Source organism: Lithobates pipiens, unplaced genomic scaffold (assembly GCF_037356315.1).
Source record: "Lithobates pipiens isolate NorthernLeopardFrog02 unplaced genomic scaffold, aLitPip1_a1.2 Scaffold_63, whole genome shotgun sequence".
Classification (NCBI taxonomy): domain Eukaryota; kingdom Metazoa; phylum Chordata; class Amphibia; order Anura; family Ranidae; genus Lithobates; species Lithobates pipiens.
Window position 1 is genome coordinate 104,860 of NW_027507885.1, and position 27,865 is coordinate 132,724.

Here is a 27,865-nt window from a genome sequence, read left to right on the forward strand (position 1 = left end):
GCACAGCGGGTGTACAGACCCGGGAGCTCGGCACAGGGATGGTGAGAACCCCTCATAATGGGCACAGCGGGGGTACAGACCCGGGAACTCAGCACAAGGATGGTGGGAACCCCAAATAATGGGCACAGCGCGTGTACAGACCCGGGAGCTCGGCACAGGGATGGAGGGAACCCCTCATAATGGGCACAGCGGGGGTACAGATCCAGGAACTCAGCACAAGGATGGTGGGAACCCCAAATAATGGGCACAGCGGGTGTACAGACCCGGAAACTCAGCACAGGGATGGTGGGAACCCCTCATAATGGGCACAGCGGGTGTACAGACCCGGGAACTCAGCACAGGGATGGTAAGAACCCCTCATAATGGGCACAGCGGGTGTACAGACCCGGGAACTCAGCACAGGGATGGTGAGAACCCCTCATAATGGGCACAGCGGGGGTACAGACCCGGGAACTCAGCACAAGGATGGTGGGAACCCCTCATAATGGGCACAGCGGGTGTACAGACCCGGGAGCTCGGCACAGGGATGGAGGGAACCCCTCATAATGGGCACAGCGGGGGTACAGATCCAGGAACTCAGCACAAGGATGGTGGGAACCCCAAATAATGGGCACAGCGGGTGTACAGACCCGGAAACTCAGCACAGGGATGGTGGGAACCCCTCATAATGGGCACAGCGGGTGTACAGACCCGGGAACTCAGCACAGGGATGGTAAGAACCCCTCATAATGGGCACAGCGGGTGTACAGACCCGGGAACTCAGCACATGGATGGTGGGAACCCCTCATAATGGGCACAGCGGGTGTACAGACCCAAGAACTCATCACAGGGATGGCGGGAACCCCCCCCATAATGGGCACAGCGGGGGTACAGACCCAGGAACTCAGCACAGGGATGGTGGGAACCCCTCATAATGGGCACAGCGGGTGTACAGACCCAGGAACTCAGCACAGGGATTGTGAGAACCCCTCATAATGGGCACAGCGGGTGCACAGACCTGGGAACTCAGCACAGGGATGGTGGGAACCCCTCATAATGGGCACAGCGGGTGCACAGACCTGGGAACTCAGCACAGGGATGGTGGGAACCCCTCATAATGGGCACAGCGGGTGTACAGACCCAGGAACTCAGCACAGGGATGGTGGGAACCCCTCATAATGGGCACAGCGGGTGTACAGCCATGGGAACTCAGCACGGGGATGGTGGGAACCCCTCATAATGGGCACAGCGGGTGCACAGACCCGGGAACTCAGCACAGGGATAATGGGAACCCCTCATAATGGGCACAGCGGGGGTACAGACCCGGGAACTCAGCACAGGGATGGTGGGAACCCCTCATAATGGGCACAGCGGGTGTACAGACCCGGGAACTCAGCACAGGGATGGTGGGAACCCCCTCATAATGGGCACAGCGGGTGTACAGACCCGGGAACTCGGCACAGGGATGGTGGGAACCCCCTCATAATGGGCACAGCGGGTGTACAGACCCGGGAACTCAGCACAAGGATGGTGGGAACCCCAAATAATGGGCACAGCGGGTGTACAGACCCGGGAATTCGGCACAGGGATGGTGGGAACCCCTCATAATGGGCACAGCGGGTGTACAGACCCGGGAGCTCGGCACAGGGATGGAGGGAACCCCTCATAATGGGCACAGCGGGTGTACAGACCCGGAAACTCAGCACAGGGATGGTGGGAACCTCTCATAATGGGCACAGCGGGTGTACAGACCCGGGAACTCAGCACAGGGATGGTGGGAACCCCTCATAATGGGCACAGCGGGTGTACAGACCCGGGAACTCAGCACAAGGATGGTGGGAACCCCAAATAATGGGCACAGCGGGTGTACAGACCCGGGAATTCGGCACAGGGATGGTGGGAACCCCTCATAATGGGCACAGCGGGTGTACAGACCCGGGAGCTCGGCACAGGGATGGTGGGAACCCCTCATAATGGGCACAGCGGGTGTACAGACCCGGGAACTCAGCACAGGGATGGTGGGAACCCCTCATAATGGGCACAGCGGGTGTACAGACCCGGGGAACTCAGCACAGGGATGGTGGGAACCCCTCATAATGGGCACAGCGGGTGTACAGACCCGGGAGCTCGGCACAGGGATGGTGGGAACCCCAAATAATGGGCACAGCGGGTGTACAGACCCGGAAACTCAGCACAGGGATGGTGGGAACCCCTCATAATGGGCACAGCGGGTGTACAGACCCGGGAACTCAGCACAGGGATGGTAAGAACCCCTCATAATGGGCACAGCGGGTGTACAGACCCGGGAACTCAGCACAGGGATGGTGAGAACCCCTCATAATGGGCACAGCGGGTGTACAGACCCGGGAGCTCGGCACAGGGATGGTGAGAACCCCTCATAATGGGCACAGCGGGGGTACAGACCCGGGAACTCAGCACAAGGATGGTGGGAACCCCAAATAATGGGCACAGCGCGTGTACAGACCCGGGAGCTCGGCACAGGGATGGAGGGAACCCCTCATAATGGGCACAGCGGGGGTACAGATCCAGGAACTCAGCACAAGGATGGTGGGAACCCCAAATAATGGGCACAGCGGGTGTACAGACCCGGAAACTCAGCACAGGGATGGTGGGAACCCCTCATAATGGGCACAGCGGGTGTACAGACCCGGGAACTCAGCACAGGGATGGTAAGAACCCCTCATAATGGGCACAGCGGGTGTACAGACCCGGGAACTCAGCACAGGGATGGTGAGAACCCCTCATAATGGGCACAGCGGGGGTACAGACCCGGGAACTCAGCACAAGGATGGTGGGAACCCCTCATAATGGGCACAGCGGGTGTACAGACCCAAGAACTCATCACAGGGATGGCGGGAACCCCCCCCATAATGGGCACAGCGGGGGTACAGACCCAGGAACTCAGCACAGGGATGGTGGGAACCCCTCATAATGGGCACAGCGGGTGTACAGACCCAGGAACTCAGCACAGGGATTGTGAGAACCCCTCATAATGGGCACAGCGGGTGCACAGACCTGGGAACTCAGCACAGGGATGGTGGGAACCCCTCATAATGGGCACAGCGGGTGCACAGACCTGGGAACTCAGCACAGGGATGGTGGGAACCCCTCATAATGGGCACAGCGGGTGTACAGACCCAGGAACTCAGCACAGGGATGGTGGGAACCCCTCATAATGGGCACAGCGGGTGTACAGCCATGGGAACTCAGCACGGGGATGGTGGGAACCCCTCATAATGGGCACAGCGGGTGCACAGACCCGGGAACTCAGCACAGGGATAATGGGAACCCCTCATAATGGGCACAGCGGGGGTACAGACCCGGGAACTCAGCACAGGGATGGTGGGAACCCCTCATAATGGGCACAGCGGGTGTACAGACCCGGGAACTCAGCACAGGGATGGTGGGAACCCCCTCATAATGGGCACAGCGGGTGTACAGACCCGGGAACTCGGCACAGGGATGGTGGGAACCCCCTCATAATGGGCACAGCGGGGGTACAGAGCCGAGAACTTCTGACCCCTTATCATAATGGAGGAAGTGACAGCAAATCTCTGCAAAGGAAACAAAGAGAGCACCAGATCATCCAACACCTCCACACTCTATATCAGTGGCCATCACCTTGTCCTCAGGGCCCACTAAGTCTCCTTTCACACGGGGCGGATCAGTGATAATCTGCCCCGTGGATATCCGCTTGCACAGCAGGGGATGGCCGGAGCGATCTCCGCTGGGCAGGAAGAGGACAGGGCGGTCTCTGTACACTGCGGAGGGACGGACCTGTCACAGCGCGGCTCTCCCCTATGGGGGATCGGGTGACGAGGGACCGTAGTGTCACCCGAGCCGATCCGATGACTGATGGAAAAATAGCTTTTTCCTCCGTCAGACTTTTTCAGATCGGAGCGGGTCGGATGCGAGCGGACGTGCCACCGCTGACATCCGATGCTCTATAGACCTCTATGGAGCATCTGTTCAGGTCCTCCTGAAAAACTGACAGTCGGATCTGAACGGATCATCCGTGTGAAAGGGGCCTAACAGGCCAGGTTTGCAGGATAACTGAAATACATGACAGGTGATCCCATTTGCTGCTCAGTGATTGCCGTATTCCAGTCTGCACCTCCCCCGAGGTAATACAGAAAACCTGGCCTGTTAGTGGGCCCTGAGGACAGGGATGATGACCGCTGCTCTATATACATATTTACAGATTTGACTTCCATTGATTTCAGCAGTTTAGAATCTGAAAGTCTTTGAAGTCCCCCAAATCACGGGCAGTTCAGCATATCTCTAGCGTTCAGGAAAATGATAGCTTACCTTCAGGACGGAACCATGAAACGTCCAGACATAGAGAAGATGAGCGTTCAGGAGTGCCAGACTACACGGGACATACGAGTCTTCCTTCTCATGATCCCGACATCTGCACAACACGTTCACATGTCATATTCAACACATACAACCATTGCATTATCATAGAGGAGCTTACACTCTAATGCCCACCCCTCCCCCTCCAACAATCACATCAGTCTCTGTACCAGAGGAGCTTACACTCTAATGCTCGCCTCCCTCTCCAAAATCACACCAGTCTCTGCACCAGAGGAGCTTCACCACCAGATGGTGCTGTTTTGCAAAGTGCTGTTGGCTCACTCTGCTGGGATCTCAGCTGAGAGAAGCAGCAATCCTGGAGCCTGTCCTGCTTTCCCAGGCAAGCATGAACCATGATGGGGAAGATGAAGGTGGAGGCTATCCTGAGGCACTGAGGCCTACACCATGTCCTCATGCTGCATTGGATCCTGGGCCTATTCCCATGCAAAGGGAGTCCTTATCAGCATTCCAGGATAAAGTGGTGAACAGACTTCTCCATATTACCAAGGAGGAACAGAAACTTGCTGTTCTGAAAGCAGATTTCAGGAAAAAGAAATCTCTGCACAGTAAGTCTGGAAGCAGTAGGAGGGAAGACTACAAGCTAAAGTCTCTGGAGGAGGCATTGAAGAAGCAGGAGAAGCTGGTTGCTTCTCTGAAGGAAAGCAGTGGTGCATTTAGAGAAAAATATGAGAATGAAGAGAGATTCCAACAGACGAAGGAGAGTGCCTGTGCGAGTACCAGCCAGAGGGTGGATGCCAGAACAATGGCGAGAGTATGGATAGGGGGTAAGGAAGTGGCTTCACACTACCCCTGTCTCAGGATCTGTCGTGTCTGAGTCAGTATCTGCCCCCCTCCCTCCCCAGCAGCCTGGATCATCTCAGGGGGAGGTTGAGAAAAATGGCAGATTGCTGCACGCCATTACAGAAATGGAATCTCCCTTGAGTGGCACCAACTCATCAGATGAGGATCATGGTAAAGGAGTGCTTGCTGAGAATCTCTCACAGTGTATGGATGGCATTCCTGTGATTACTGCTACAGAGAACGTGACTGCATCTGTCAATGGATCCTTGCAATCAGCAGGGAATGCAGGAGGAGATGGTGGGAATCCAGAGAAAAATGTTCCTGCTGGTTGTGAGGACAAGGAACCAGGAACCCCATATGGACAATAACACTGCAGAGCAGGAGAACCGTATGGTCGCTAAAGTAGCTGATGTTTTTCTTAACAGAAGACTTTACCTGATGTCGGGACTGCTGGTAATTGTGGTACTTCTGGGACTATGGTGAGCGGTACTGCGATTCTGGAGGGGAGGAGGGAGGATCAGGTGGCGGGTAAATTATCAAACCTGATTGCAGAGATTCCTAGGTGAAAGAGAGCAAGTTGTGCGGCTTTCACCTAACACACCTTCCATTAAATGCAGGATTGTGGTACAGCTCAGGTGGGAAGGAGGAGGTATTCCACCTATCAGGAGGGTGGTTGTAGATAAGATCCTAGCCATAGGATTTAAGGCAGAGGATTATTTTCGCTCTCATCATTCCGGCTGATTCCTTTGAATATGATTTGTCATTTGTGCATCCAGAATCACTGGATCTGTTTTGGGAGCGGTTTGAACATGTATATAGGGGCCGGCCGGACTGGAAGGGGGGTGTCCCTAAGGTAATCTCACAAAAGCCCTTGATAAAGAATGTGACTATCCTGACAAGGAACGAGTCTATACCCTCTGAGGATTTATGAGTCTAGTTAAGGTTTGGTGAAACGTTGTGTCCCCTAAAAAAGAGTGTGGATGATAGAGGAATGTGGACGGGTGGGGGGGTCGGTGAGGTTGAGTGTGTGTGGGAATGTGGTCCAGCATTTGCCCTCCTCTGCCTTTATTGGTAGAGATAGGAGTACCATCTTCTACCCTGGTCAACCTAAGCTGTGCCATAAATGTGGAGTCAAGGGGCATTTCTCCTCTTTCTGTCCAGTGTTCTCTGTGTCAGGAACTGGGGGCATCTGGCAAGGGACTGTAACATTATTAAATGTAACATAGTTGTATGTGATAGAGCTGCACGATTCTGGCCAAAATGATAATCATGACTTTTTTGCTTAGAATAAAAAGATCTCAATTCTCTCATGATTCTCGCAATGTAAAATCTTTCACATTATACAAAAAAAAAAAAAAAAAAAAATTGGGCTAACTTTACTGGTCAGTTTTTTTTTTTTTTATTAAATAAAGTAATTTTTCCCCCAAAAAATTGCATTTGAAGGGCCGCTGCGCAAATACAGTGTGACATAAAATATTGCAACAACCACCATTTTATTCTCTAGGGTCTCTACTAAAAAAGTATAATATAATGTTTGGGGGCACTAAGTAATTTTCTAGCAAACAAAAAGGATTTTATCTTGAAACCAAGAAATGTCAGAAAAAAGTTTTAGTGTTTAAGTGATTAAACTTTCCTCACTTACACAGGAAGTCTATTCCTTTGACACATTGTTACAATGTTTATACTTAGTTCCACTGCTAAAGAATATTGTGATTCTTGGCAGACTGCCTGTTTTTTTTTTTCCTTTCTTTTCAGGGCTGTGGCTTCAGAAGAGCAGAGAGAATTCTTTGCATAGCAAAAATCGTGAAACACTTTTGTCAAGATCACAATGGGGAAGAAAAAAAATTGCGATAACGATTCTTGGCGATTAATCGTGCAGCTCTAATATGTGATAAGGTTGGTCACCCTTATAGTCGGTGCCCTGAGGCTTTGCACAATAAGCCTGAGCTAGTGGAGGAATTCTTGTCTGGAAGTCTGGATAGAGAAGTCTGGGTTGGTGGAGGTTGTACCAGAGGATCTTAGTGTCTCTGTCCCGTCAGAATCTGTGTCTGTGAGGCCCTCTGTGGTGTCAGTGTCCCCCCAGTCTGGGGCGTCAGTGTCCCCCCCGTCTGTGGTGTCAGTGTCCCCCCCGTCTGTGGTGTCAGTGTCCCCCCAGTCTGTGGTGTCAGTGTCCCCCCCGTCTGTGGTGTCAGTGTCCCCCCCGTCTGTGGTGTCAGTGTCCCCCCAGTCTGTGGTGTCAGTGTCCCCCCTGTCTGTGGTGTCAGTGTCCCCCCTGTCTGTGGTGTCAGTGTCCCCCCAGTCTGTGGTGTCAGTGTCCCCCCAGTCTGTGGTGTCAGTGTCCCCCCAGTCTGTGGTGTCAGTGTCCTCCCAGTCTGTGGTGTCAGTGTCCTCCCAGTCTGTGGTGTCAGTGTCCTCCCAGTCTGTGGTGTCAGTGTCCTCCCAGTCTGTGGTGTCAGTGTCCTCCCAGTCTGTGGGGTCAGTGTCCCCCCAGTCTGTGGGGTCAGTGTCCCCCCAGTCTGTGGGGTCAGTGTCCCCCCAGTCTGTGGTGTCAGTGTCCCCCCAGTCTGTGGTGTCAGTGTCCCCCCAGTCTGTGGTGTCAGTGTCCCCCCAGTCTGTGGCGTCAGTGTCCTCCCAGTCTGTGGTGTCAGTGTCCCCCCAGTCTGTGGCGTCAGTGTCCCCCCAGTCTGTGGTGTCAGTGTCCCCCCAGTCTGTGGCGTCAGTGTCCCCCCAGTCTGTGGCGTCAGTGTCCCCCCAGTCTGTGGCGTCAGTGTCCCCCCAGTCTGTGGCGTCAGTGTCCCCCCAGTCTGTGGTGTCAGTGTCCCCCCAGTCTTTGGTGTCAGTGTCCTCCCAGTCTGTGGTGTCAGTGTCCCCCCAGTCTTTGGTGTCAGTGTCCTCCCAGTCTGTGGTGTCAGTGTCCCCCAGTCTGTGGTGTCAGTGTCCCCCCAGTCTTTGGTGTCAGTGTCCTCCCAGTCTGTGGTGTCAGTGTCCCCCCAGTCTTTGGTGTCAGTGTCCTCCCAGTCTGTGGCGTCAGTGTCCCCCCAGTCTGTGGTGTCAGTGTCCCCCCAGTCTGTGGTGTCAGTGTCCCCCCAGTCTGTGGCGTCAGTGTCCCCCCAGTCTGTGGCGTCAGTGTCCCCCCAGTCTTTGGTGTCAGTGTCCTCCCAGTCTGTGGTGTCAGTGTCCCCCCAGTCTTTGGTGTCAGTGTCCTCCCAGTCTGTGGTGTCAGTGTCCCCCAAGTCTGTGGTGTCAGTGTCCCCCCAGTCTGTGGTGTCAGTGTCCCCCCAGTCTTTGGTGTCAGTGTCCTCCCAGTCTGTGGCGTCAGTGTCCCCCCAGTCTGTGGTGTCAGTGTCCCCCCAGTCTGTGGTGTCAGTGTCCCCCCAGTCTTTGGTGTCAGTGTCCCCCAAGTCTGTGGTGTCAGTGTCCCCCCAGTCTGTGGTGTCAGTGTCCCCCCAGTCTGTGGTGTCAGTGTCCCCCCAGTCTTTGGTGTCAGTGTCCTCCCAGTCTGTGGCGTCAGTGTCCCCCCAGTCTGTGGTGTCAGTGTCCCCCCAGTCTGTGGTGTCAGTGTCCCCCCAGTCTGTGGCGTCAGTGTCCCCCCAGTCTGTGGCGTCAGTGTCCCCCCAGTCTTTGGTGTCAGTGTCCCCCCAGTCTTTGGTGTCAGTGTCCTCCCAGTCTGTGGTGTCAGTGTCCCCCCAGTCTGTGGTGTCAGTGTCCCCCCAGTCTGTGGCGTCAGTGTCCCCCCAGTCTGTGGCGTCAGTGTCCCCCCAGTCTTTGGTGTCAGTGTCCCCCCAGTCTTTGGTGTCAGTGTCCTCCCAGTCTGTGGTGTCAGTGTCCCCCCAGTCTTTGGTGTCTGTGTCCCCCCAGTCTGTGGTGTCTGTGTCCCCCCAGTCTTTGGTGTCAGTGTCCCCCCAGTCTGTGGTGTCAGTGTCCCCCCAGTCTTTGGTGTCAGTGTCCCCCCGTCAGTGTGGTTATCAAGTTTGTGTCTGCACCTATTGTTTCTTCTAGTGTAGTGAAGGCAGTGGAGGGTGCTGGACCAGTGTGTATGGTATTGCCAATACCTCCTCCTCTGCATGGAAGAAGTGTGGCTGGAGGTGAGCAGACACTGAGGGGTGGAGTGAGTGATGGATTATATGATGGTAGGGGGGGAGGGGAAGGGAATGAGAGTGGCTGGTGCAGAATGCAATGGAACTGATGTAGAAGTCAGGGTTAAAGATGTGGAAGTTGGGGTGAATGATGTGGGGGGGAGGGGTTAAATGGGGGTTTTGGCTCCTGGGGGCCAGGGGGAGGGGGTTCTGCCATTGGGATTATCGAATGAGGATATAGAATGGTTGGAGGCTAAAAGGAAAAGGGTAAGAGGTGGAGAAGGAAGGGGGATGTCAAAGCTCCCAAACCTAGGAGGGTGGAGGTGGCAAATGCTTTTGAGGTGCTTTATGAGGTGGAGGATGGAGGTTCTTCTGGTGGTGAGTCGGCGATTTCTATGGAGGAGGAATGACAAGGGACATGGAAGCGTGTAGGGTCTCCAGACTAAGAAACGTATACCTCAATCATCCTGATGGCGGTCCCCACTCCTTTGATCATTAATGTCGCCAGCATAAAATCAGTAAGGCCGCGTACACACGGGCGGACTGTTCGCCCAACTTTGTCCGTCCAACAGTTTCGGCAAACAGTCCGCTCAAAATTAGCATGGACGGACATGGCCACACACGACGAACGAACAGTCCGCTGAAACCGTGCGCGATGACGTGAACGGCACGTACGACGGGACAAAAAATACGACGTCCTATACACTGCATTATAACTTTCGGCGTGTAAATCCTTTCTGAGCATGCGCGGAACTTAGTTTGTCGAACAAGCCTACACACGGGCGGACTGTTCGCTGAAACAAGGTTTCAGCGGACAGTTTTTCGGAATTTCCGAAAAACCTTGTTCATCCAACTGTCCGCTGAAACTGTCCGCTGAAGCCCACACACGAGCGGACTGTCCGCCCAAACACTGTTCAGCGGACAAGGTTGGGCGAACAGTCCGCGCGTGTGTACGCGGCCTAAGTGCTCGTAACACGGCCTTATTTTTGCTCAGCAGGTTTGATGCTGATATATTCTTTTTGCAAGAGACCCAGTTGTCTAGTTTGGCCGATATTCATCTGGCGTGGAGGCGCGGTCCCTCCTTCTGGTCTCTTGCGGCCGAGCCTTATACTGGAGTTGCGGTACTTTTTTCCTGTTGACGGATTATTGAGGTAGAAATGAAGAGATGCCGAGTCTTGGACATCTCCATGGGGGAGGTTTTTAATGGCTGTCAGAGAGACTTCGCTGTCTCTCCCGCAATGCGACAATCTGGGGTGATTCTTCTGCCAGAGGGTAATTGGTGGCCCATTAGCCTTCTCAATGTTGATAGGAAGATACTGGAAAAAATGATTTTCTGGCGTTTATCGTCTGTAGCGGGCGATCTACTTTCCAGCCACACCAGCACTGTTCGGTTCAGGGTAGAAGCACTTCTTCAGAGGCGTTATCTGTCTGGGAGAGTGGTGCAGGGCCGCCGGCTGGAGAAAGTACTTGCTGGCATTGGATCAGGCTAAAGCTTTTGATCGGGTGAATCATGAGTACCTGTGGCTGCTTCTTGGCAAGTATGGCCTGGAGGGGGGCTTATCGATTGGCTGAAGACCTTGTACAGAGGGGCTGAAAACTTCATGCTTGTGAATGGTTGAATCGAACGGCCCTTTGAGGTTGGCTCGGGTGTGCATCAGGGGGTGTCCTTTGCTATACTCGTTCGGAATCGATCCCTTCAGCCTTTGGGCATTCCTGGTGAGCCTCCTCTGAGTATCCTGGCCTATGCTGATGACGATGATTCAGGGACTGATGAAGGAGATCCCACTACTGAGCTCTGAGGAAGAGGGGTTGGTACCCTCGAAACGCGTCAGCGGGTAGTGAATGGTGCGACCTCTGGAGAGTCCCGTTTGTCGAGTATCGGATGCTGCTATTTGATGACTACTTTTACTGTCTTATCGCAAGATTTTATGAGATCGTTTGCGAGTGGCTTTTTTATGTTTTCAATAAATACTCAAAGGATAATGCACAAGGCCGGTGCACCCTCTTCTTCTCTTTTCTCTCTATGCTGATGACGTGTCTGTTTTCATCTCTGGGACAGAGGAGATGGTCTCAGTGATGGAGCAGTATACTGAGGCATCTGGCTCAAAGATCAATCGGGATAAAAGTGAAGTTTTTTTGGATGGGTGAGGAAGGCGAGGGCTTTGAGCTTCCGGATGTCTTCCCAGACCCCCCGACAGGAAATTAAAGTTTTAGGCAATAAATTTGGTTTCCGGTGATTATGGCCTCGCAAATTGGGTAAGCAGGCTACAAGATGCCGATGCCAAGGTTGCCAGCTGGAAGGATTGGAAACTCTCTTACAGGGAAAGGATTGACCTGATTAAAACGTATCTGATCCCGGTATTTCTGCATGTCGGCTTTGTCTGTGTTTTGTCTCCGTATGCGAGGATCTACAGCTGTTTCTTCCAATTATTATGGGGGAACAAACTGAATCTCGTTAAGAGGTCTGTAATCTACCTGGATGGGTGGCCTAGGTGTGGTCAACCCAGTGGCGTTTTTTTTTCTCTGTTTTTGAAACATAATTGTTCTAACATGCTGGCAGAGGAACCGCCTGGGTGGGCTGGTATTTTTCAGTCCTTCAGTTCAGGACAAGCTGAAGCATCGCTCTGCGGAGAACCGTGGTTGTCCAAGAGTGGAGTGTGGTAGGGCGGAGGAGACAATGGACCGCTTCTTGGTTCAGTGACCCTTCAATATAGAAGTCTATCAGTGGGTGGGTGGGACTTTAGGTATCCCTTTCCTTTCCCGCTTGAGTTGTGCGGAGTGGTCGTATGGAGCCTTTGAGACACATCGGGATTTTGATTTTGAGACACTTTTTCTAGTTAGCCGTTTCTTCACATGGAATGCACGCTGTCAGGTTTGCCTTCCTGTGGAGGAGGTGGTGGTGCACGACATTCTGGCTGAGGTTGGGAAGATTGGGGGTCTTGAGAAGGACAGGTGGGAGGTGGTGGTGGTGCACGACATTCTGGGTGAGGTTGGGAAGATTGGGGGTCTTGAGAAGGACAGGTGGGTGGTGGTGGTGCACGACATTCTGGGTGAGGTTGGGAAGATTGGGGGTCTTGAGAAGGACAGGTGGGTGGTGGGTGGTGCACGACATTCTGGGTGAGGTTGGGAAGATTGGGGGTCTTGAGAAGGACAGGTGAGTGGTGGTGGTGCACGACATTCTGGCTGAGGTTGGGAAGATTGGGGGTCTTGAGAAGGACAGGTGGGTGGTGGGTGGTGCACGACATTCTGGGTGAGGTTGGGAAGATTGGGGGTCTTGAGAAGGACAGGTGGGTGGTGGTGGTGCACGACATTCTGGCTGAGGTTGGGAAGATTGGGGGTCTTGAGAAGGACAGGTGGGTGGTGGTGGTGCACGACATTCTGGGTGAGGTTGGGAAGATTGGGGGTCTTGAGAAGGACAGGTGGGAGGTGGTGGTGGTGCACGACATTCTGGGTGAGGTTGGGAAGATTGGGGGTCTTGAGAAGGACAGGTGGGTGGTGGTGGTGCACGACATTCTGGGTGAGGTTGGGAAGATTGGGGGTCTTGAGAAGGACAGGTGGGTGGTGGTGGTGCACGACATTCTGGGTGAGGTTGGGAAGATTGGGGGTCTTGAGAAGGACAGGTGGGAGGTGGTGGTGGTGCACGACATTCTGGGTGAGGTTGGGAAGATTGGGGGTCTTGAGAAGGACAGGTGGGTGGTGGTGGTGCACGACATTCTGGGTGAGGTTGGGAAGATTGGGGGTCTTGAGAAGGACAGGTGGGTGGTGGGTGGTGCACGACATTCTGGGTGAGGTTGGGAAGATTGGGGGTCTTGAGAAGGACAGGTGGGTGGTGGTGGTGCACGACATTCTGGGTGAGGTTGGGAAGATTGGGGGTCTTGAGAAGGACAGGTGGGTGGTGGTGGTGCACGACATTCTGGGTGAGGTTGGGAAGATTGGGGGTCTTGAGAAGGACAGGTGGGAGGTGGTGGTGGTGCACGACATTCTGGGTGAGGTTGGGAAGATTGGGGGTCTTGAGAAGGACAGGTGGGTGGTGGTGGTGCACGACATTCTGGGAGAGGTTGGGAAGATTGGGGGTCTTGAGAAGGACAGGTGGGTGGTGGTGGTGCACGACATTCTGGGTGAGGTTGGGAAGATTGGGGGTCTTGAGAAGGACAGGTGGGTGGTGGTGGTGCACGACATTCTGGGTGAGGTTGGGAAGATTGGGGGTCTTGAGAAGGACAGGTGGGTGGTGGTGGTGCACGACATTCTGGGTGAGGTTGGGAAGATTGGGGGTCTTGAGAAGGACAGGTGGGTGGTGGCCGGGGGACAAAGGTGTGGAGGAATGTCGGGTCTCCGTAGCTGCTTTCAGTCTCTGGGTGTGCGGCTTTTCTTTCTGTCCTTTTTACTTTCCCTAGATTTTTATATAAGATTGGATTTTGAAAAAAAGCCGCATGCATGGGTTACATGTGTAATGGTTTGTTAGCCTGAGGCTGTGTTCAGGTGGGGGGAGGGTTTTTTTTTTGCTTAGATTGGTATATTTTGTTTTCTTTGTTTTTGCTATGCTGATGTAAGCTATTTTTTTATATATATTTTTATTTATGTATATATGTAAATATGTTTTTATTATGTTTGTAAGATTTTTAATAAACAACAATGTACACTCTAACGTCCCCTCCCCCACAGTCACACACTATTATCATTATACATTTATATAGCTGTGACATATACCGCAGTGCTGTACAGAGAACACAGAGAAAGTCACATTCTTATTATTAGGCACATTGTGATACAATCAGATTCCATGTACAGTCACCCTCTTACATTTATTGAGGATTTCACATTCTGTAATATTCTACAAGGGTCAGAGATATGGTCAGGGTCAGGATCTGGGTTAGGGGGTCTGGATCAGGGATAGGGAGTCAGGGTCAAGGATAGGGATAGGGAGTCAGGATCAGGGATAGGGAGTCAGGATCAGGGATAGGGAGTCAGGATCAGGGATAGGGAGTCAGGATCAGGGATAGGGAGTCAGGATCAGGGTTAGGGGTCAGGATCAGGGTTAGGGGCCAGGATCAGGGTTAGGGGCCAGGATCAGGGATAGGAGTCAGGATCAGGGTTAGGGGGTCTTGATAAGGGTTGGGGCTCAGGATCAGGGCTAAGGTTAGGGGTCAGGATCAGGGTTAAGGATGAGGGTCAGGATCAGGGATAGGGGGTCATGATAAGGGTTGGGGGTGATAGGGGTTGGGGCTCAGGATCAGGCTTAGGGTGTCAGGATCAGGGTTAGGGGTCAGGATAAGGGTTAGGGGTCAGGATCAGGGATAGGGAGTCAGGATCAGGGATAGGGGCCAGGATCAGGGATAGGGAGTCAGGATCAGGGATAGGGAGTCAGGATCAGGGATAGGGAGTCAGGATCAGGGATAGGGAGTCAGGATCAGGGATAGGGAGTCAGGATCAGGGATAGGGGGTCTTGATAAGGGTTGGGGCTCAGGATCAGGGCTAAGGTTAGGGGTCAGCATCAGGGTTAAGGATGAGGGTCAGGATCAGGGATAGGGGGTCATGATAAGGGTTGGGGGTCATAAGGGTTGGGGCTCAGGAGTCAGAATCAGGGTTAGGGGTCAGAATCAGGGTTAGGAGTCAGAATCAGGGTTAGGGGTCAGAATCAGGGTTAGGGGTCAGAATCAGGGTTAGGGGTCAGGGGTGAGGGTCAGGATCAGGGATAGGGGCCAGGATCAGGGATAGGGAGTCAGGATCAGGGTTAGGGGGTCTTGATAAGGGTTGGGGCTCAGGATCAGGGCTAAGGTTAGGGGTCAGGATCAGGGTTAAGGATGAGGGTAAGGATCAGGGATAGGGGGTCATGATAAGGGTTGGGGGTCATAAGGGTTGGGGCTCAGGATCAGGGTTAGGGTGTCAAGATCAGGGTTAGGAGTCAGAATCAGGGTTAGGAGTCAGAATCAGGGTTAGGAGTCAGAATCAGGGTTAGGAGTCAGAATCAGGGTTAGGAGTCAGAATCAGGGTTAGGAGTCAGAATCAGGGTTAGGGGTCAGAATCAGGGTTAGGGGTCAGAATCAACGTTAGGGGTCAGAATCAACGTTAGGTGTCAGAATCAACGTTAGGTGTCAGAATCAACGTTAGGTGTCAGAATCAACGTTAGGTGTCAGAATCAACGTTAGGTGTCAGAATCAGGGTTAGGGGTCAGAATCAACGCTAGGGGTCAGAATCAACGTTAGGGTACAGGATCAGGGTTAAGGATGGGGGTCAGGATCAGGGTTAGGGGTCAGGGTGTCAAAATCAGGGTCAGGGTTAGGGGTCAGGATCAGGGATAGGGGCCAGGATCAGGGATAGGGAGTCAGGATCAGGGTTAGGGGGTCTTGATAAGGGTTGGGGGTCATAAGGGTTGGGGCTCAGGATCAGGGCTAAGGTTAGGGGTCAGGATCAGGGTTAAGGATGAGGGTCAGGATCAGGGATAGGGGGTCATGATAAGGGTTGGGGGTCATAAGGGTTGGGGCTCAGGATCAGGGTTAGGGTGTCAAGATCAGGGTTAGGAGTCAGAATAAGGGTTAGGGGTCAGAATCAGGGTTTGGGGTCAGAATCAGGGTTCGGGGTCAGAATCAACGCTAGGGGTCAGAATCAGGGTTAGGAGTCAGAATCAGGGTTAGGGGTCAGAATCAGGGTTCGGGGTCAGAATCAGGGTTAGGAGTCAGAATCGGGGTTAGGGGTCAGAATCAGGGTTAGGGGTCAGAATCAACGCTAGGGGTCAGAATCAACGTTAGGGGTCAGAATCAACGTTAGGGTACAGGATCAGGGTTAAGGATGGGGGTCAGGATCAGGGTTAGGGGTCAGGGGTGAGGGTCAGGGTTAGGGGTCAGGTTTATGGTCAGGGTTAGGAGAAGAGTCTCCGGTGACCTCTCACCTTCTGTACAGCTCTATCATGATGGTGAAGTTGTTAGCACAGACAGAAGTGTTGAAGCCAAGTCTGCGTAGTGTGGAGTTGGGGAGGGAGACCCCTTCTTCCATCAGGACCCCCAGATTGTACAGACCCTGCAATAATACAAATCCAATGTCATTCACTGACTCCTGAGGACAGTCCGGTGTCACCATCCAGAGGAAGGAAGAGCTCAGAGTTCTCCATTCCAAACCCGAGACTGTAAAGCAAGTGAGATCCTTTCTAGAATAGATTCTGGAGAGAGAGACCTCATCTGCCCCCGTATATTAGAGAGACCTCATCTGCCCCAGTATATTAGAGAGACCTCATCTGCCCCAGTATATTAGAGAGACCTCGTCTGCCCCAGTATATTAGAGAGACCTCATCTGCCCCAGTATATTAGAGAGACCTCATCTGCCCCAGTATATAAGAGAGACCTCATCTGCCCCAGTATATTAGAGAGACCTCGTCTGCCCCAGTATATTAGAGAGACCTCATCTGCCCCAGTATATTAGAGAGACCTCATCTGCCCCAGTATATTAGAGAGACCTCATCTGCCCCCGTATATTAGAGAGACCTCATCTGCCCCAGTATATTAGAGAGACGTCATCTGCCCCAGTATATTAGAGAGACGTCATCTGCCCCAGTATATTAGAAAGACCTCATCTGCCCCAGTATATTAGAGAGACCTCATCTGCCCCAGTATATTAGAGAGAACTCATCTGCCCCAGTATATTAGAGAGACCTCATCTGCCCCAGTATATTAGAGAGACCTCATCTGCCCCAGTATATTAGAGAGACCTCATCTGCCCCAGTATATTAGAGAGACCTCATCTGCCCCAGTATATTAGAGAGACCTCATCTGCCCCAGTATATTAGAGAGACCTCATCTGCCCCAGTATATTAGAGAGACGTCATCTGCCCCAGTATATTAGAGAGACCTCATCTGCCCCAGTATATTAGAGAGACCTCATCTGCCCCAGTATATTAGAGAGAACTCATCTGCCCCAGTATATTAGAGAGACCTCATCTGCCCCAGTATATTAGAGAGACCTCATCTGCCCCAGTATATTAGAGAGACCTCATCTGCCCCAGTATATTAGAGAGACCTCATCTGCCCCAGTATATTAGAGAGACCTCATCTGCCCCAGTATATTAGAGAGACCTCATCTGCCCCAGTATATTAGAGAGACCTTATCTGCCCCAGTATATTAGAGAGACCTCATCTGCCCCAGTATATTAGAGACCTCGTATGGAATAATATTAGAGAGACGTCATCTGCCCCAGTATATTAGAGAGACGTCATCTGCCCCAGTATATTAGAGAAACCTCATCTGCCCCAGTATATTAGAGAGACGTCACCTGCCCCAGTATATTAGAGAGACCTCATCTGCCCCAGTATATTAGAGAGACGTCATCTGCCCCAGTATATTAGAGAGACCTCATCTGCCCCAGTATGTTAGAGAGACGTCATCTGCCCCCGTATATTAGAGAGACCTCATCTGCCCTGTATATTAGAGAGACCTCATCTGCCCCCGTATATTAGAGAGACGTCATCTGCCCCCGTATATTAGAGAGACGTCATCTGCCCCCGTATATTAGAGAGACCTCATCTGCCCCAGTATATTAGAGAGACGTCATCTGCCCCCTTATATTAGAGAGACGTCATCTGCCCCAGTATATTAGGGAGACCTCATCTGCCCCAGTATATTAGAGAGACGTCATCTGCCCCCGTATATTAGAGAGACCTCATCTGCCCCAGTATATTAGAGAGACGTCATCTGCCCCCTTATATTAGAGAGACCTCATCTGCCCCCGTATATTAGAGAGACCTCATCTGCCCCAGTATATTAGAGAGACGTCATCTGCCCCCTTATATTAGAGAGACGTCATCTGCCCCAGTATATTAGAGAGACCTCATCTGCCCCAGTATATTAGAGAGACCTCATCTGCCCCAGTATATTAGAGAGACGTCATCTGCCCCAGTATATTAGAGAGACCTCATCTGCCCCCGTATATTAGAGAGACCTCATCTGCCCCCGTATATTAGAGAGACGTCATCTGCCCCCGTATATTAGAGAGACCTCATCTGCCCCGTATATTAGAGAGACCTCATCTGCCCCCGTATATTAGAGAGACGTCATCTGCCCCCGTATATTAGAGAGACCTCATCTGCCCCTGTATATTAGAGAGACCTCATCTGCCCCAGTATATTAGAGAGACGTCATCTGCCCCAGTATATTAGAGAGACCTCATCTGCCCCAGTATATTAGAGAGACGTCATCTGCCCCCGTATATTAGAGAGACCTCATCTGCCCCCGTATATTAGAGAGACCTCATCTGCCCCAGTATATTAGAGAGACCTCATCTGCCCCCGTATATTAGAGAGACCTCATCTGCCCCCGTATATTAGAGAGACGTCATCTGCCCCAGTATATTAGAGAGACCTCATCTGCCCCAGTATATTAGAGAGACCTCATCTGCCCCAGTATATTAGAGAGACCTCATCTGTCCCCGTATATTAGAGAGACCTCGTCTGCTCCAGTATATTAGAGAGACGTCATCTGCCCCAGTATATTAGAGAGACCTCATCTGTCCCCGTATATTAGAGAGACCTCATCTGTCCCCGTATATTAGAGAGACCTCGTCTGCTCCAGTATATTAGAGAGACCTCATCTGCCCCAGTATATTAGAGAGACGTCATCTGCCCCCGTATATTAGAGAGACCTCATCTGCCCCCGTATATTAGAGAGACCTCATCTGCCCCAGTATATTAGAGAGACGTCATCTGCCCCAGTATATTAGAGAGACCTCATCTGCCCCAGTATATTAGAGAGACCTCATCTGCCCCAGTATATTAGAGAGACCTCATCTGCCCCAGTATATTAGAGAGACCTTATCTGCCCCAGTATATTAGAGAGACCTCATCTGCCCCAGTATATTAGAGACCTCATCTGCCCCCGTATATTAGAGAGACCTCATCTGCCCCAGTATATTAGAGAGACCTCATCTGCCCCAGTATATTAGAGAGACCTCGTCTGCCCCAGTATATTAGAGAGACCTCATCTGCCCCAGTATATTAGAGAGACCTCATCTGCCCCAGTATATAAGAGAGACCTCATCTGCCCCCGTATATTAGAGAGACGTCATCTCCCCCCGTATATTAGAGAGACCTCATCTGCCCTGTATATTAGAGAGACCTCATCTGCCCCCGTATATTAGAGAGACGTCATCTGCCCCCGTATATTAGAGAGACCTCATCTGCCCCTGTATATTAGAGAGACGTCATCTGCCCCAGTATATTAGAGAGACCTCATCTGCCCCAGTATATTAGAGAGACCTCATCTGCCCCAGTATATTAGAGAGACCTCATCTGCCCCAGTATATTAGAGAGACCTCATCTGCCCCAGTATATTAGAGAGACCTTATCTGCCCCAGTATATTAGAGAGACCTCATCTGCCCCAGTATATTAGAGACCTCATCTGCCCCAGTATATTAGAGAGACGTCATCTGCCCCAGTATATTAGAGAGACCTCATCTGCCCCAGTATATTAGAGAGACCTCATCTGCCCCAGTATATTAGAGAGACCTCATCTGCCCCAGTATATTAGAGAGACCTCATCTGCCCCAGTATATTAGAGAGACCTCATCTGCCCCAGTATATTAGAGAGACCTCATCTGCCCCAGTATATTAGAGAGACCTCATCTGCCCCAGTATATTAGAGAGACCTCATCTGCCCCAGTATATTAGAGAGACCTCATCTGCCCCAGTATATTAGAGAGACCTCATCTGCCCCAGTATATTAGAGAGACCTCATCTGCCCCAGTATATTAGAGAGACCTCATCTGCCCCAGTATATTAGAGAGACCTCATCTGCCCCAGTATATTAGAGAGACGTCATCTGCCCCAGTATATTAGAGAGACCTCATCTGCCCCAGTATATTAGAGAGACCTCATCTGCCCCAGTATATTAGAGAGAACTCATCTGCCCCAGTATATTAGAGAGACCTCATCTGCCCCAGTATATTAGAGAGACCTCATCTGCCCCAGTATATTAGAGAGACCTCATCTGCCCCAGTATATTAGAGAGACCTCATCTGCCCCAGTATATTAGAGAGACCTCATCTGCCCCAGTATATTAGAGAGACCTTATCTGCCCCAGTATATTAGAGAGACCTCATCTGCCCCCGTATATTAGAGAGACCTCATCTGCCCCAGTATATTAGAGAGACGTCATCTGCCCCAGTATATTAGAGACCTCGTATGGAATAATATTAGAGAGACGTCATCTGCCCCAGTATATTAGAGAGACGTCATCTGCCCCAGTATATTAGAGAAACCTCATCTGCCCCAGTATATTAGAGAGACGTCACCTGCCCCAGTATATTAGAGAAACCTCATCTGCCCCAGTATATTAGAGAGACGTCATCTGCCCCAGTATATTAGAGAGACCTCATCTGCCCCAGTATGTTAGAGAGACGTCATCTGCCCCCGTATATTAGAGAGACCTCATCTGCCCTGTATATTAGAGAGACCTCATCTGCCCCCGTATATTAGAGAGACGTCATCTGCCCCCGTATATTAGAGAGACGTCATCTGCCCCCGTATATTAGAGAGACCTCATCTGCCCCAGTATATTAGAGAGACGTCATCTGCCCCCTTATATTAGAGAGACGTCATCTGCCCCAGTATATTAGGGAGACCTCATCTGCCCCAGTATATTAGAGAGACGTCATCTGCCCCCGTATATTAGAGAGACCTCATCTGCCCCAGTATATTAGAGAGACGTCATCTGCCCCCTTATATTAGAGAGACGTCATCTGCCCCCGTATATTAGAGAGACCTCATCTGCCCCAGTATATTAGAGAGACGTCATCTGCCCCCTTATATTAGAGAGACGTCATCTGCCCCAGTATATTAGAGAGACCTCATCTGCCCCAGTATATTAGAGAGACCTCATCTGCCCCAGTATATTAGAGAGACGTCATCTGCCCCAGTATATTAGAGAGACCTCATCTGCCCCCGTATATTAGAGAGACCTCATCTGCCCCCGTATATTAGAGAGACGTCATCTGCCCCCGTATATTAGAGAGACCTCATCTGCCCCGTATATTAGAGAGACCTCATCTGCCCCCGTATATTAGAGAGACGTCATCTGCCCCCGTATATTAGAGAGACCTCATCTGCCCCTGTATATTAGAGAGACCTCATCTGCCCCAGTATATTAGAGAGACGTCATCTGCCCCAGTATATTAGAGAGACCTCATCTGCCCCAGTATATTAGAGAGACGTCATCTGCCCCCGTATATTAGAGAGACCTCATCTGCCCCCGTATATTAGAGAGACCTCATCTGCCCCAGTATATTAGAGAGACCTCATCTGCCCCCGTATATTAGAGAGACCTCATCTGCCCCCGTATATTAGAGAGACGTCATCTGCCCCAGTATATTAGAGAGACCTCATCTGCCCCAGTATATTAGAGAGACCTCATCTGTCCCCGTATATTAGAGAGACCTCGTCTGCTCCAGTATATTAGAGAGACGTCATCTGCCCCAGTATATTAGAGAGACCTCATCTGTCCCCTTATATTAGAGAGACCTCGTCTGCTCCAGTATATTAGAGAGACGTCATCTGCCCCAGTATATTAGAGAGACCTCATCTGTCCCCGTATATTAGAGAGACCTCATCTGTCCCCGTATATTAGAGAGACCTCGTCTGCTCCAGTATATTAGAGAGACCTCATCTGCCCCAGTATATTAGAGAGACGTCATCTGCCCCCGTATATTAGAGAGACCTCATCTGCCCCCGTATATTAGAGAGACCTCATCTGCCCCCGTATATTAGAGAGACCTCATCTGCCCCAGTATATTAGAGAGACGTCATCTGCCCCAGTATATTAGAGAGACCTCATCTGCCCCAGTATATTAGAGAGACCTCATCTGCCCCAGTATATTAGAGAGACCTCATCTGCCCCAGTATATTAGAGAGACCTCATCTGCCCCAGTATATTAGAGAGACCTTATCTGCCCCAGTATATTAGAGAGACCTCATCTGCCCCAGTATATTAGAGACCTCATCTGCCCCCGTATATTAGAGAGACCTCATCTGCCCCAGTATATTAGAGAGACCTCATCTGCCCCAGTATATTAGAGAGACCTCATCTGCCCCAGTATATTAGAGAGACCTCATCTGCCCCAGTATATAAGAGAGACCTCATCTGCCCCCGTATATTAGAGAGACGTCATCTCCCCCCGTATATTAGAGAGACCTCATCTGCCCTGTATATTAGAGAGACCTCATCTGCCCCCGTATATTAGAGAGACGTCATCTGCCCCCGTATATTAGAGAGACCTCATCTGCCCCTGTATATTAGAGAGACCTCATCTGCCCAGTATATTAGAGAGACGTCATCTGCCCCCGTATATTAGAGAGACCTCATCTGCCCCAGTATATTAGAGAGACCTCATCTGCCCCAGTATATTAGAGAGACCTCATCTGCCCCAGTATATTAGAGAGACCTCATCTGCCCCAGTATATTAGAGAGACCTTATCTGCCCCAGTATATTAGAGAGACCTTATCTGCCCCAGTATATTAGAGAGACCTCATCTGCCCCAGTATATTAGAGACCTCATCTGCCCCAGTATATTAGAGAGACGTCATCTGCCCCAGTATATTAGAGAGACCTCATCTGCCCCAGTATATTAGAGAGACCTCATCTGCCCCAGTATATTAGAGAGACCTCATCTGCCCCAGTATATTAGAGAGACCTTATCTGCCCCAGTATATTAGAGAGACCTCATCTGCCCCAGTATATTAGAGAGACCTCATCTGCCCCAGTATATTAGAGAGACCTCATCTGCCCCAGTATATTAGAGAGACCTCATCTGCCCCAGTATATTAGAGAGACCTCATCTGCCCCAGTATATTAGAGAGACCTTATCTGCCCCAGTATATTAGAGAGACCTCATCTGCCCCAGTATATTAGAGAGACCTCATCTGCCCCAGTATATTAGAGAGACGTCATCTGCCCCAGTATATTAGAGAGACCTCATCTGCCCCAGTATGTTAGAGAGACGTCATCTGCCCCCGTATATTAGAGAGACCTCATCTGCCCTGTATATTAGAGAGACCTCATCTGCCCCCGTATATTAGAGAGACGTCATCTGCCCCCGTATATTAGAGAGACCTCATCTGCCCCCGTATATTAGAGAGACGTCATCTGCCCCAGTATATTAGAGAGACCTCATCTGCCCCAGTATATTAGAGAGACCTCATCTGCCCCAGTATATTAGAGAGACCTCATCTGCCCCAGTATATTAGAGAGACCTCATCTGCCCCAGTATATTAGAGAGACCTTATCTGCCCCAGTATATTAGAGAGACCTCATCTGCCCCAGTATATTAGAGAGACCTCATCTGCCCCAGTATATTAGAGAGACGTCATCTGCCCCAGTATATTAGAGAGACCTCATCTGCCCCAGTATATTAGAGAGACCTCATCTGCCCCAGTATATTAGAGAGACCTTATCTGCCCCAGTATATTAGAGAGACCTCATCTGCCCCAGTATATTAGAGAGACCTCATCTGCCCCAGTATGTTAGAGAGACGTCATCTGCCCCCGTATATTAGAGAGACCTCATCTGCCCTGTATATTAGAGAGACCTCATCTGCCCCCGTATATTAGAGAGACGTCATCTGCCCCCGTATATTAGAGAGACCTCATCTGCCCCCGTATATTAGAGAGACGTCATCTGCCCCCTTATATTAGAGAGACATCATCTGCCCCCGTATATTAGAGAGACGTCATCTGCCCCCGTATATTAGAGAGACCTCATCTGCCCCCGTATATTAGAGAGACGTCATCTGCCCCCGTATATTAGAGAGACCTCATCTGCCCCCGTATATTAGAGAGACGTCATCTGCCCCAGTATATTAGAGAGACCTCATCTGCCCCAGTATATTAGAGAGACCTCATCTGCCCCAGTATATTAGAGAGACCTCATCTGCCCCAGTATATTAGAGAGACCTCATCTGCCCCAGTATATTAGAGAGACCTCATCTGCCCCCGTATATTAGAGAGACCTTATCTGCCCCAGTATATTAGAGAGACCTCATCTGCCCCAGTATATTAGAGAGACCTCATCTGCCCCAGTATGTTAGAGAGACGTCATCTGCCCCCGTATATTAGAGAGACCTCATCTGCCCTGTATATTAGAGAGACCTCATCTGCCCCAGTATATTAGAGAGACCTCATCTGCCCCCGTATATTAGAGAGACGTCATCTGCCCCAGTATATTAGAGAGACGTCACCTGCCCCAGTATATTAGAGAGACGTCATCTGCCCCAGTATATTAGAGAGACCTCATCTGCCCCCGTATATTAGAGAGACGTCATCTGCCCCCGTATATTAGAGAGACCTCATCTGCCCCAGTATATTAGAGAGACCTCATCTGCCCCAGTATATTAGAGAGACCTCATCTGCCCCAGTATATTAGAGAGACCTCATCTGCCCCAGTATATTAGAGAGACCTCATCTGCCCCAGTATATTAGAGAGACCTCATCTGCCCCAGTATATTAGAGAGACCTCATCTGCCCCAGTATATTAGAGAGACCTCATCTGCCCCCGTATATTAGAGAGACCTCGTCTGCCCCAGTATATTAGAGAGACCTCATCTGCCCCAGTATATTAGAGAGACCTTATCTGCCCCAGTATATTAGAGAGACCTCATCTGCCCCAGTATATTAGAGAGACCTCATCTGCCCCAGTATGTTAGAGAGACGTCATCTGCCCCCGTATATTAGAGAGACCTCATCTGCCCTGTATATTAGAGAGACCTCATCTGCCCCAGTATATTAGAGAGACCTCATCTGCCCCCGTATATTAGAGAGACGTCATCTGCCCCAGTATATTAGAGAGACGTCATCTGCCCCAGTATATTAGAGAGACCTCATCTGCCCCCGTATATTAGAGAGACGTCATCTGCCCCCGTATATTAGAGAGACCTCATCTGCCCCCGTATATTAGAGAGACGTCATCTGCCCCCGTATATTAGAGAGACCTCATCTGCCCCCGTATATTAGAGAGACGTCATCTGCCCCCGTATATTAGAGAGACCTCGTATGGAATAATAGGGGTGCAGTAGTGAGATATCGGGGAGCCGGAGAAGGACAACCAATCGGATGTGAGGTATGGAGGAGCTCAGCTATGAGGAGAGATTGGCACGGCTCCCAAGTGTCCCTGATTTGGAGCAATGTCCCCCCCAATGTCCCCCCCAATGTCCCCCCCAATGTCCCTCATTCCTCCTCATTTGTCCCTCACTTTTCAATCTCTGCAATTCTGGACATAAGAGATACGTCCTAAAAAACTTCCACGGCTTTCTTAGGACGCATCTTCTATGCATAGCTCCTCCCCCCACTGCCTGTCATTGGGTAATACGGTGTTAGCCCTTGTACACACGGTCAGAGATTCCGATGGAATGTGTCCGATCGGAGCGTGTTGTCGAATAATCTGACTGTTTGTGGTCTCCATCAGACTGATTCCGTCTGAGTATCCGACGGACCAACTTTTCCGTAAAATTTTCCGACAAAATGCTCCGATCATGTGTAGCCTACTCGGATCGGACCAAGTGCCACGCATGCTCAGATCAAATTCCTACATCAAAGCTATTGGCTACTAGCCTGAACGTAGTCCCATCGTAACCAAATAACGTCATCACGTTCTGAAAGATCGGATTTTTCGATAACTTAGTCCGACCCGTGTGTATGCAACAGTTTCAGACAAAATCCGTAGGATTTGGTTGTCAGAATCTCCAACTGTGTGTACAAGAGCTTACAATTTATAGATTATTTCATTAGAGAGACCTGGTATGGAATAATAGGGGTGCAGTACTGAGATATCGGGGAGCCGGAGAAGGACAACCAATCCAATCTGCCCCCTGCGCTTTCAATCAGAAGTGAGGTGGACCTGATGGAAAACTAGTCTACGGAGTTCCCCATTAGGCTCCGCCTACCCATGGGCACCGTCCATATCGGGGTAATGACGTCCCCTGTACCCCCACTTACATTTAGCTTTTGGCTGGGAAGCTCCCAACAAAGAGGTGAACGGGGCAGAGGACAGAGCCGTGTGTGGGGTCACCTGACAGACTGGAGGGACCATCAATGGAGGCACACCAGTGGCTGCTTGGAGCCCCTCTTCCTCTCCCCCGGTGTAGATGCTTGCCTGAATGAGACGCGGGTAGTTCTTAGGGGAACTACCTCCAAACAAGTGCCAGTAGGGGGCGGTGTGACCCCCCCGGAATGTATTTCCCGGTTATCTTTGGTAGTGACAAATCTGTCACCAAATAAACCGGACCGTATAGGAGATAAAATATGGCCCCCGTCCATCAGAGGTACGCGGGTGATAGGAGGGAAGGGGTTAATTGCCATTCAAATATATAATGGGGCCAAAGAACAAACTTCAAAGTCACCACAAATGAGGGCTCTCTGTGATTGGTGGAAAACCTCCAAATGCAGAAAGGAGTTCTTTACAGTAAAAGCTGTGAAATCAGAGAAGGTTCGAGATTTATGATTAGGAGATTCCTTCAAATAAAGTCTGGATAGGTTTCTGAATGCTAAAAATGGAAAAAGCTGCTGAGAATAGAACTACAAATTGTTGATCCAGGGAGAGTCTAATTATCTTTGGGGGTCAGGAGTATCTCATTATCTTTGGGGGTCAGGAGTATCTCATTATCTTTGGGGGTCAGGAGTATCTCATTATCTTTGGGGGTCAGGAGTATCTCATTACCTTTCTATCTTTGGGGGTCAGGACTCAGGAGTATCTTTGTATCTTTGGGGGTCAGGAGTATCTAATTATCTTTGGGTTCAGGAGTATCTCGTTATCTTTGGGGGTCAGGAGTATATAATTATCTTTGTATCTTTGGGGGTCAGGAGTATCTAATTATCTTTGTATCTTTGGGGGTCAGGAGTATCTAATTATCTTTGTATCTTTGGGGAACAGGACTATCTAATTATCTTTGGGGGTCAGGAGTATATTTGTATCTTTGGGGGTCAGGAGTATCTAATTATCTTTGGGTTCAGGAGTATCTCGTTATCTTTTGGGGTCAGGAGTATCTAATTATCTTGTATCTTTGGGGGTCAGGAGTATATAATTATCTTTGGGGGTCAGGAGTATCTAATTATCTTTGGGGGTCAGGCGTATCTCGTTATCTTTTGGGGTCAGGAGTATCTAATTATCTTTGGGTTCAGGAGTAGCTCGTTATCTTTGGAGAACAAGAGTATCTAATTATCTTTGTATCCTTGGGGGTCAGGAGTATCTAATTATCTTTGGAGAACAAGAGTATCTAATTATCTTTGTATCTTTGGGGAACAGGAGTATCTAATTATGTTTGGGGGTCAGGAGTATCTAATTATCTTTGGGTTCAGGAGTATCTCGTTATCTTTGGAGAACAAGAGTATCTAATTATCTTTGTATCTTTGGGGGTCAGGAGTATATAATTATCTTTGTATCTTTGGGGCTCAGGAGTATCTAATTATCTTTGGGGGTCAGGAGTATCTCATTATCTTTGGGGGTCAGAAGTATCTCATTACCTTTCTATCTTTGAGGGTCAGGAGTATATAATTATCTTTGTATTTTTGGGGGTCAGGAGTATATAATTATCTTTGGGGGTCAGGAGTATCTAATTATCTTTGGGGGTCAGGCGTATCTCGTTATCTTTTGGGGTCAGGAGTATCT

The 27,865-nt window shown here is 50.6% G+C and overlaps 1 protein-coding gene across 3 annotated transcripts in view; it reads right to left on the bottom strand.

Moving 5' to 3' along the window:
- Nucleotides 1-27,865, bottom strand: part of LOC143958879 (protein sel-1 homolog 3-like) — a 235,717-nt gene that overhangs the window by 19,984 nt on the left and 187,868 nt on the right. For all 3 annotated transcript variants that reach the window (XM_077467863.1, XM_077467862.1, XM_077467861.1), the window contains 2 exons: nucleotides 16,120-16,247; nucleotides 4,309-4,411 (listed from right to left, as the gene is read on the bottom strand). In XM_077467863.1, coding sequence (XP_077323989.1) covers nucleotides 4,309-4,411; nucleotides 16,120-16,247 — 231 coding nt within the window. The remainder of the gene's footprint in view (nucleotides 1-4,308; nucleotides 4,412-16,119; nucleotides 16,248-27,865) is intronic.